The 12107-nt window shown below is 37.1% G+C and overlaps 1 protein-coding gene across 1 annotated transcript in view; it reads right to left on the reverse strand.

Annotated features, from left to right (window-relative positions):
- Positions 1-12107, reverse strand: part of SYNE1 (spectrin repeat containing, nuclear envelope 1) — a gene marked incomplete at its 5' end in the record, with an annotated part of 80752 nt that overhangs the window by 8022 nt on the left and 60623 nt on the right. The window contains 9 exon segments of the mRNA XM_009084237.1: positions 1573-1662; positions 2618-2830; positions 3201-3329; positions 3635-3835; positions 5318-5529; positions 6653-6779; positions 7627-7769; positions 10599-10929; positions 11781-11972. Coding sequence (XP_009082485.1) covers positions 1573-1662; positions 2618-2830; positions 3201-3329; positions 3635-3835; positions 5318-5529; positions 6653-6779; positions 7627-7769; positions 10599-10929; positions 11781-11972 — 1638 coding nt within the window.

Here is a 12107-nt window from a genome sequence, read left to right on the forward strand (position 1 = left end):
TTCCTGCACTCTATTTGCTGGAATATTTAATGCAGTTAGATGTTTATAATTCTGATTGTATCTTTTGTATTAGTATTTATTTATTTATCATCAGTATATTTGGCACTGAAATTCTAAATGATATCACTTCAGTCTTCAAAATTGTGGGTGCAAAACCCAGAAGTTTGAAAATTAGACCCAAGGAATCATACAACCTAGCTATATGTTATGGACAAAAATGAAAAATTTAATGCAGTTAGATGTTTATAATTCTGATTGTATCTTTTGTATTAGTATTTATTTATTTATCATCAGTATATTTGGCACTGAAATTCTAAATGATATCACTTCAGTCTTCAAAATTGTGGGTGCAAAACCCAGAAGTTTGAAAATTAGACCCAAGGAATCATACAACCTAGCTATATGTTATGGACAAAAATGAAAACTTATATATTATGGACAAAAAATAAAGAAAAAAAGTAGTCATGTACATAAACACTACAAATTAGATAGACAGATTGTTATAAAAATGTTTAGATGAAACCTATTATAATTTTACATTCATACTCTGTTGGACAAAGTTTTTATGGTAAAATAGTTCTACATTTCCTGAAATAGTCAGGCATCCTTCAGTTACATCTGTGATATCAGAGCTTTTATTAATTATTAAAGCTTGAATTTAAAAGACAAAAGCATTGACATCTGACATAAAATGTTAAGGTTTATATCCTTTCTCCTTTTGAAAAGCCAGTATTCCTTTACATTCTCATACTAGCATCTAAAAGGAAACTAGTGAATGTAAACAAAAAAATTAAAAAATAAATCAATTTCAAGAGCCATAAATTTATCAAGACAGAACTCAGAGGCTTTACAAAAAAGTGCAGATGGAAAAACAAAACAAAACCAACCTGATTGTTTTAAGAACTAAGGAAAAGAGCAAAGTAATCAACCAATAGAATTGCAGAAAAAGACAAAATAATTGCAGTTTCAATTTGGGCTCAGAGTATGGAAGTGTTAAGTACTAGGCATGTATTGCTATATTTCTTGAATTTTGTGCCAGCGATGTAAATGGACAACTCCACAGTTGCCATCACAGCCATTGATAAGGTCCTGCACAACTAGCTGTTTTGAATAATGTTTTATGCCCTTCAGCTCTACTTAGCCATTCATCCAAAGTCTCAATAAGACCATCTGCACCCTGCATCACAAATGAAAAAAAACAACCTTATTGAGATTCTTGATGAAGCAGCTCTGAAGAGAAGGCCAAACAGAAATGGAGGACTCATTATACCAGACAAGACCAGACTTTGGGGTGCTGCCATCACTAGAGCAAAATACAAGAGACACGACATGCCATACCATGGTAAACCAACCACACTGACAGCCCTGGTTTCAGATAGTATTTACCACTTCTGATTTCATGCAGGATGGGATATGCGGCAGGGCTAGGGAAAGCAGCTGTGTTTTGGTTTTGGTTTATGCCATTTCCTTTCCTAAGAAGTGAGAAGGGGTGACTTCCACCTGGCTAGAACTACTGTAGACATCAAGAGCTCCCACCCAGGAGGTGGAAGAAAATATATGACATGAAATTACCGTTCTCTGTCTGCTTGGAGTGCTTCTTCCAGATACAGGACTCACTGAGCCTGACGTGTCTAATTCATCGGAGGACCATGAGGACAATTCCTAAAGTTCAGAAGGAATGGAGCTCAGAAATACAGCCACTAGCTGTTGAGGTAAGCAACTAAAAAAATTCCTCTGAGTGAAATCTGAGCAGAGTTATTTCCAAGGAAATAAAATAAAGCAGTTACATTTTGTTATAAAATTTTAAAAGACTAAGGCATTGCATGTTTTCTCTGTTAGCCCTGAAGGAAAAGAAAAGTAAACAGGTAGTTAAAACAGAATTATTTTAGGTGACACATTTTCCACCAAAGTCAATACAGGGGAAAATCCAGTTGCTCTTTAATTACAAGAAGAGGTTGGTACTGCTAAAATTTCCACTAAAAAGAGGGAAGAGCTGAGTTTTCATGCTTTATGCATTCAGCTAATCCAAGACTTTAACAAAAGTTAACTAAAGGAGAAGCTTGAAATCTTTACTTTTGATCTATCGTGCTGGCAAAGATGTATGTGTAACTCCCTCTCAAATGCCCTGAGATACATAATAATTTGAAAAGATTTGGACTATAGCTCGAACCTCAGGAGGCACATATGAGAGACTCCTTATCCTTTTACAAAATTTATATCATGCTTTTTTCTCTCTTTAACAGAGTGAACATTATCTTCCTTTTTAGTGACAACTGACACACTATAATTTTCAGTACTACAACTAGACTAATTATCTCATATACTTTGCCAGTTGACTGATCCAGTAATAGCAGGATAAACAAACCAAGATGCTCAAATTACTGCTATACCAAATAGCAAAAAATTACTGAATTGAAAAACCTCACTATATCACAAGAGATATTTGCATTATGAAGTGTAAAATTACTTTATGATATTCAAGATTACATGTGCACCATCTTGATAAGTACTGCAGACAAGAGAAACAGCACAGCCAACAGCATCGATCGGAGAAAGACAGTCAAAACAGTAGAAAATGTGCCGAACACAGAGCAAGGAATAAAAAAGTGTGACTTACCAGTTGACTACTTGAAATGTCTAGAATTTTCTCAAGGTCTTTAATATGACGTGTGACCTCTTTCAAGAGGATCTTCAGTCTATTTCCAATGACATGTACCTTTTCCTTGGCTTCAAGACAGTCCTTGCCTTCAGCATTGACTAGCAATTGGCAAGACATATCTTGTAGTGACGCCACTTTCAACTGAGACTCCAGCAGTTCACGCCTGATTTGCTGTTGCCAAGGCAAGCATCACATTTTTTTAATAGCAGGTAAAAAAAAACCCAAAAAAAGGAAAAAAGCTAGAACTCACAAAACTGAACAGTTGAAATTAATGAAATGGAAAGCAAAGAGAAGCAATAAAATTTTCTAATCTGACAGGAACATATACAGCAACCTAGGGGATGCCTGAGATATAAAATCATGCTGCTAATTGAAGTGAGTGGTGTTCCCTGCCAAAGTAAAGTTAGGTACTGACAGTGGTTCCACAGCTGTGTGTTAGCATGCAGTGTACAGTACTAACCGTCATGAGAAAGATAAATTTGATTAGGCGTTTTTTTTTGGTGATGTGTTTTGTGAGAGAAAGGGGTGATTATAGTCCTACCATTAGAAGTCTGTGATGATCCTGCAGCGTTTCTGAGTCCAGATTTGGATTGATGGGCACAATCTCATTTTTTCTTCTGTCAATATTCTCCAACCAAAGCAGCAAACCATGGCTCAGTTCATGGAAATCCTGCAAGTGGTGAATGATGATTTTAACAGGGGAGCAAAATATTCTTACAAATATAACTTACAAGGAAGGGTACAATAAATAGAATATTAGAATAGCATTCCAGACATGACAAATTTAGAAAATCTTGGGCTGGAAATACATGTTTCAGGTAATGCAGGTGTACCTTTCAGAAAAGCACATGCTGAAGCTGTATTTTGGCTAGCATGGACAAGTTTCAGACTGGATAATGAGCATACCAGATAACGATATGGTTTATATTTTCAATATGTCGGATACTGACAAGGTAAATTAAGCACAATGCAGACCTGGCACTGCATTAATGCATCCTGCAATGAGCTGCGCCACTCTTCGATCATATTGCACACATGCTCCCAGCGCACGTTCATCTGAGACAGGCGTTCTTGAAGCTTCTTGCTCTCTTCGCTGTCAGACTGAGTGAACTCTGAGCTGCACAGATTGATGGATAAGATGATTGCTTTGCGGTTATCAATTGCTTTCTGCAGCTCCTTGATGATAAGACAAAGTGGGACAGGGGAAGAAAGAATGGAAATTGGTAAAATGTGACTTTCAGAAGAACCAAGTAGAGAAGGCACCACAAGAATGCAATGATTTGCCATCAGCAGTTGCAGAATGGTACCTTACTGGAACAGTCTCTTTACTCTGGATATGAGATTTCTGTGCTCACTCTGTGACTCTACAAATGTTCACTCTTTAAGATATAAAATTTTACTGTGAGCATAAACAAGAACAAGCCAATGAAACTTGTAAAGTCTTAAAAGCCTGAAGTCATAGTTGAATTTTAAAGGTCTGGCTCATGTTTCAGGTATTTTAAAGACAGAGTAGGTCCAACAAAATTTAAAGACATGTAGGACAACCGTACTTCAGCTCACAATAAAACTTTTGCCGTCACTTCTCAGTTTTGCTGATAAACATAAAACCCAACATATTTTCGAGTGGTAACTGCTGTCAACAGTATTTTAAAACAAAAGCTTTTACTGAGAGAAAAGAAAATGTACAAAGAGTATAAACAACTTACTTCAATTTATAGAAGCACAACTTGTATAAATCCTCTGATTTATTTACATTAGAAGCCACAAAAGAAACCCCACCTCTTTTGGTTTGGAGGGTACTAATGGGCTTTCAAAGAGTGCGTGAGATAAGAACAGCATTCTTATGAAATGTCCCCTTTTCCACCTACTTTACAGTATTTACTTAAGAGCCCCATGTCACAGTGACCTTTTTAGTACTTATGGCAGCTATATTTGGATTGCACTGCAGATCAGCAGTAATATACTTTAGATGTATCATTGTCGGAAACAGTCTTTGCTATCTGTTCACCTCATTCCTAGCATGAAGCACAGTGCATTTTGACATTGGATTCCATATTTTTGTGCCCAAGCCTATAAGATACTAGTAACTGAATGTGAAGTTGTGGACCATCACATCTCAGATCTTTATAGCTGTAAAATATACAAGAGAGATGACAAAGGTAGCATTTCAATCCTGATATATCTGAGATGACAGAAGAAGAAACAGGAATGTTGCAAAGTGACACCAATTTTTCCCTATATTGTACTGGTGACACTGGATAGGTTACAACCCCTTTGGACACTTTCTCCTTCCTCCACAGAAAGTAGGATGTCCCAGTGAGGCATTTCTTTTAAAGTAGCTGTTTTGTTACCAGTTTGACTAGAAGAGAATTAGAATCTAAATTGGCACTTTTTTTTAAAATTCATCATCAGGAGTTACCTATGCATTCTGGAATTACAGATTTGCCACAGAGTTACTATTTCAAAACTTCATCTGGATTGCCAGTGGTTCATTTTTCTGCCAAAAGATGATTGAGAAAATCACTTTCCCAGTTACTTTATTTATCAGCAGCTGCCCACTATGTGGAACAAACCAGCTGCAACTATTGGCAAATCTTTAATATACCTGTTGCACTCAGGTTTACAAGGTAACTTATATTAAAGAGAAATAAAACTCACTTTCAGTTTTTTAATTCTGAGCTCAATTGTTTGTATGTCAGTACTAAGATCAAGGCAGCGAAGCTTTTCCAGTTCCTCTTCAGTTTCTCCCAACCAAGCCCAGATGCTATTAAGGTCAGAGTTGAACTGCTGCCATTGCTGAAGGTTCTGCTTCATCCTCAGCTCCTTACTTAGAGCCTGAGCCTGGATTAATTCCCATCTTTCAATTACACCTGGATTAAAAATACAAAAAAATCACTAGCTACACACACACAATTGCATCAGCTGAATACTGTTCAGGACAAAAAGATGCTCCATAAAAACTCTAAGCCCCAAACTCCAACCACATAAGTTAGATTGAAGAAAGTGATGTTGGAGGGAAAGAATGAAGAACTTGGATGATACTAGTCAGCAAGCAATTTTACCACTTTATAATGCCAGATATCTATGAACAGAAATAAGTTGAAACATGCAGGTCTCTAAAACAAGCTATGCTGGCAAAAATGACATAATAAATTAGCATAAATGCAAACTGGACAAGAAATCTGAATATATCTAACTAACCACATATTTATTATTATTTTCATTGGTATTTGCATGTATCACAATTTAGCACTCACACCTCACTTTATATGCCTGAACTAATGCTGATGCGTTGGATACACACCTGCACAAAAAAAAATAAATTAGGGGCTATTTCTTCTTGTTAGCTATCTTGAAATCATATTGCAGAAAGACAAGCTGTATCATTCCACCAACGTAAAATTAAAAAACCCCACAAAACCCCACCAAAATAAACAAGACTGCATGGGTAGCATATTTTGCAAAGCTAAGAATGGAGATGATGCCTATATAGGCTCTGGAATAAATCTATGTTTTACAATGCAATACATCCTGTTCTACAGCTGATGTTTAAAATTAGTCATATGGATACTTCTACCAGGTGAAAATAAACTTCTTTACTGTAGGCAGATAATCTTAGAGGTGAAAGTTAATATTAGAAGAAATGAATGCCGACTTACGTGTTTTGTACAGCAATATAAGCAACCTTTTTTTCATCAGAAAACTTGCAACAAAAATGCATTGCATCCACAGAGACTTTCTGAAAGTCTTAGGAGTATGCCTCATGATATGAAGGGGTTCTTAAAGTGCACTTGTATACCTAATCTCTTTATATGCCTATGCAAGGAATACTTACCATTCCTTACTATTCCTACTTGAAGATCTTAAATAGAATATGGCAACAGTCACATAAATCAATGTCAGTAAACAATACCAAGTGTTTATTCAGAAAAACTTTGCATAGTTGCTACTTTTCATAATTACTTTTCATCAAAGGAACTACATGTTACTTACCAGCTGTTTGTGTTTCAGTGCTGTTCAGGTTAATAAGCCCAGAAAATTTTTCTTCTTCCTCCTTCAGTTTATATCCAAGCCTTCTTACTGAGTCTATGCTTCCACTGCACTCACCTAGTAGTTTCATCTGTGTTAACAAAGGAAATACCCCTTTAAATATGCACTGTACAGGACTAATTGTATGTGCAATGCAAATTACAATACAGCTTTCAGAAATTTCTGAAAGTAAGGCTACATGTGAAGAGAAAAATTTATAACAATCTGCCCTGATACTACAAAAAAACCCCTGTGTATATGGAGACAATAAAGGCTGAAATCATAAGTTCAGACTAAATAGAAATAACTCAGTGCCACTATGCCAAATCAAACTGGATGTACAGATGCCATCTTTTCTAAATGTTAAAGACACTATGGAGAAGAGACTGGAAGATGTGATAAAGAAAATTAGCTTAAATGTGGAAATACTACTATGCATCCAAGCAGCTTACTTTTCAACTCTGTCAGTAATAAAATTATTTGAGTGACTTAGAGATTTTTCTTCCAGAAAATCTCTCTGAGGAAGTTTTTTACTCACAGACGCAATTTATGCAACCTTGCTTACATGATGCATGTTTTTAATTCATTGCCAAGATGAATACTGTGCCTGAAGCTATAGAACCTGCTTTTGAAAGCAGAGGAATTTCAAACAAGACTATCATCATTAGATGGACAAACACATGTGCAAGAAAGCACTTTTGGACATCTGCAAAAATGTAACAGGAAAATAAACTCTTTAAGAGTCATGTTCATGTAATCTTATGCTATTGTAAACACACTAATAACATAAACAATACCATGTGGTTAAGAGTAGTAATCATATGACTAAGTTTGAGAAGCAGTTATTGCTAATTGCTTTGTTGAAACAGCTATATTTCTTTCAATAGCAAAGCTAAGCTTGCAGTGCATATTTGACTTGTGCTCTGAAATACACGCACATATCCTTTGTAAGTGGAATCCAGCTCTGGTCCTGTAGGCGTTTTGCTGCGGATAATGTTTTCTGTTTGCTGTATTTGGAAACGACTGGTGTCTAAGGCCTTGTCCAGCTGTCGGATATGTGCTTCCAGGGCACCAGGTTCTCCTGCATCAAAGCCAAAAAGAGTGACTGTCATGCAACTTTTTCCAAAGTTCTTTTTTCTTTTGCCCAGGTAGAATAGCTATCAGGAATACTATGTAGATTAGACAGTAAAGGAGAAATGTGACTGCAGCAGTATGAGTCGTACAATGTCAAAGCAAAGTCATAACTAGTTATATTAGAGGGTGTTAGCAACCGTCAGAGGATAGATGACAATACCAGGGAACATGCTTGCCATAAGCATACTATCAAAGAGTCCACAGTTTAAAGCAGGCTTGCAAATTATTCTGAAGTGACCTTTCCCCCCACACTGAATGTCTTGCCTTTTTTTAAGGGTAAAGTTCTCAGCAAAGTGTACTCTAACCTCATCGATTTCAGAACACCTTGCTTCCTTCTACAAATGCTCTCAAATAAAACCTTGTATCCCAAGTCCCCATTTGTATAGTCCAAATCCATGTGAAAATTTGATTTATCTTCATTTCTCTTTGTATTGCTTCTCTCCACTAAAAACAGCGGCATTTTGATCTCCATGACAGCATCCTATTTGTACATAACTTTAAAGATTAAAAGCAGCATACAAATGCTAAGCAGTACTGTTATGATCATATTCTCAAAATCCATATATGATGGGACATCTTGAAGGCCCACAGCAAGTCGTCCATGACTCATTTAGGCAACTACACTAAGCAGCAAAATTTATAGTATTTTATTAGGTATTTGACAAAGATTATGCTTAATGTATCTGCAAGACTTTTGAAACTTAGACCAATGTTTTTGAAGCAGGACTAACTTGTATTTTCCTTATAGAAGTTAGCAGAATTCTGCAATATGAATTAGCTACAGACAATTTTAATGTGAAGCAGTCTGCAGGCTAGAGAACCACATGAGACCACTCATCCATATTCTACTACTGTGCCTGATTTCCATCTGTTTACAAAGACAGTTTGAATTTATTGATAAAGACAATTAAAAACATGCATAGAGGAGGAGAGCCTTCTGTTCACCTAATTACAGAATATGAAACCTCTTGGAAGGTTAATCTTTTTTCATATAAAACACTGCCTCACTCCAAATGGACAGGACAAAGTGCTTAATATTGCTTTTCTCTCACAACTAAAAAAAAATTTCACAGGTCAGAAAGCTAAACACATTTTTCTGTAAGTACTGCTACTACTTGTACTCTTAATCAATCATAATACTATTTCACTAATTTGAGGAATAAATAAAAATGGACAGTGAACCTGCGGCTTGTGTCACAGATGCTAAGATGTTAAATGTTTGCTATTTCAGATTTGCAATTGAAGAATTTATTTCAAAGGAGGAAAACAGTGAAATCAGGAGAAAAGGTATTTGCAAGTACATGTAATACCTTCAAGAGAGTTGTCTAATAAATGAAACAGTAGGCTAATCTTGTGTAAAAATGCAACGAGAAAAAAACGCCAATTTTCCAATATACAAGATTAAGATAAAGACATTGGACTAAAGTACCTCACCTTGACATTTTTATCACATGAAACAACAACTAACCTAGAAGTTTGTATCTATGTGATAATCCAAGCTGTGGGTGTGTAAAAAAAAAAGCGTAAACCCGAATTAGGTTTTGCTCTATACCTTTTCCTTCTGCCTTAATCTTTAGAGAAACCACTTTTCTCTCAGAAATGTAACAAAATCTTAAGTCCAACTGAGGGATCCCAGAGAATAATGACGATCAGATCAGTTTAGTCTAGTTAGCCAAGGTGAGAGGGCTAATACTTCAAACATAATTGTTTCATCCATGCACCTAATGATACCTTTAAGAGCAGTAGTAAAGCAAGATACTTCTACGTCAAGATGCTGCCATGTAAGAAATATTTATCTTGTAAGTTGTGAAAAGATAGCAGATGCTAAGAGAAGAGAAAGACGTTATGCTTGCACACTGTGGTATTTGCATCTGGCTAAGCTTAGTCTTTTACCATGCCTACCAGAGATATTTTTGAGGGCGTTTTCTGTGAGTGCTACATAGGCCTCAAGAGTTTCAGGGATCTCTACATCTGAAAAAATAAAAGCACAGTCTAAATTGATGGCTCAGCAGGAGTCTATTTCATGGGATGAGTTATGTAAATGGCTCCGATAGCAAGCATCTCTCTGGAGAAGGAAAAAGATGAAGATTGAAACATGGGAAGGCTACTACATAGTCTCTTAATAGCCAGGCAAACCTGACTCTTTTCAGAGCAATGACCTGGAAAGCAAAAGACAGCCACGAGATCAGAGTTGAATACACTGGTATCTCTTTCCCCACAACTAGCTGCATTTGGGCACTTTCACTTGTTAGGATTTATTACACAAAGCACACACAGCTTCACTGGAGAGCAAGACCCAAGATCTCACCTCAGACTAAACACTCAGTTGCTGGAGTCTTGCCTGGGTAAGGACTGAGTTAAGATTTACTTAAGCACTTGCTGATTTTGTCTGTGGATCTCTCCCACAGCATTTCTTCATCAGTTTGTTCTGCACTTCTTGCCATATCCAGTATAGTTGCTTTTATTCAGAATAGCTCAGGAAGCATTGCTATTACAAATGACGTATTCCATCTGGCATGCCACAAGCACAGCTACACAGCCAATTCCCTGCCATATCATAGGCGCCTTTGAGATTTCCCAATGCTATCGTCATCCAGGAATCTCCATTGCTGTGTCTAAGGCCAGAGAGCCTTTGGGATCACTTAGGAAATGCTATTTAAAGTCTTCAGGGGCTATATAAAATACTTTTCCATGAGAATTTTGGCCAAGCAATCACACATGTAACATTTTCTTCTTTTTCCTTGGAGAAAACAGGACACACAATTTGTCACCGTACCTGCTATACCAGTTGCTCCTCTCAGGTAGAAATCCTTCTCTTGTCCTCCATCTTCTTCAGAGTGTAATGCCCGTGAAACAGCTGTCTCCAGGTCTCTGCTAAGGTCGTAGTCATGATCCCACTCCAGGGGAATGGAGTCCACGCTTGCGGGGGTATCTCGCCCTGATCGCTCACTTCTCACCGGCTGGGAAAGAGGCAGCGAAAGGTTGGAAGAGGGGTGCGGGGAGAGAATGCTGTCTGCAGATTTGTCATGCCAGCGAATGTCAGAGAGATCTGCTGATTCATCCAGATCCACCTCTCTGTCAGAGAGGTCATGTTCGTCATCTGTTAGCTAGAAGCATAATGCAAACAGAACTGATCAATGAAGCATGCAGCGGCACTGCATGGACAGCTTGGGTCAGTGAAATAAAGAAGCATTAGGCAACAGTCACACCCATGGGGTTTTCATTTTGCATTCTTCTGCACTTTCCCTTTATTATTTTTAAGGTGCACTAAAACAAAAAGGCAACAAAAAAGATCAAAGTGCCAGCTCATTTTAATTATCTCAGATACCATAAAAGTGTCACATTTAGCAAGCATCTCCACACTGATTTTACTGTTTCTAGAGTCAATTCATAGAAAGTATAAGTGATTATTATCATGAGCACTGCTCTCACTATGTTTGTACATATTTTGAAAACGTGGGATACTGTTCCATTCTTTCAGTAGGACTTGAGATACCAAAAATTGTTTTCCTCCCACTTTTTCAGCTGTGTGTTCACTTCTGGAGGCAAATTTCTGTCTCTTGTGACGGAGAGAATCATTTTATCAGGGTGTTGTTTTTTTTTTTGAAAAAAACCCCAAACTCACTAAGCTGTCAATCAAACTATCTGACAGCACAGGGAGATGTTCTTACTACCAGCACCCCATGAATAAAGTTTCACAAATCTCCTATTTGCATGGATTTTCATGATGATTTACAGAAATTCCAGATCTGGTGAGTTTGTTCTCTCAACAGGACACAAATAGCATGTAATGAAGGGAAGCAGATGGTTACGTTTGCAACAAAACTTAACCACAGGACTTTCGGAAAGTTACGGATGTTTTATGTTAGTTCATTTCAACATCTTTCTCTCTCTTCATTCTCACATTTGTAAAATGGTAACAAACCAAACAAATAATTATGTATGTAAATATACATACAGGAAGGCGGGTAAGTTTCTTGTGATAACGTTCCACACGTCCAAAGACCTCTTGACAGTAACGACGCAGCTCATCTAGCTCTTCTTCAATGACAGCTGCATCCAGGGGCTCACTTTTCTCAATGAGTTGCTCACCTTGCACAATTATCTGCTCAATTTTGCTGTTGTTCAGTGAAATTTCTTGCTGGAAAGCCTTTGTCAAAGAAAAGCCTATGCTTTATCAACAAAATCAACATGACAACGACCTGGATAATTAAGGATGCAAGTCTTAAGAGTTAGTTTTACAGAAAGATTGGTGTGGGTAACAAACAGGGATTGTTCCAAATAT

Source organism: Acanthisitta chloris, unplaced genomic scaffold, assembly GCF_000695815.1.
Source record: "Acanthisitta chloris isolate BGI_N310 unplaced genomic scaffold, ASM69581v1 scaffold1081, whole genome shotgun sequence".
In the NCBI taxonomy this organism is placed as follows: Eukaryota; Metazoa; Chordata; class Aves; order Passeriformes; family Acanthisittidae; genus Acanthisitta; species Acanthisitta chloris.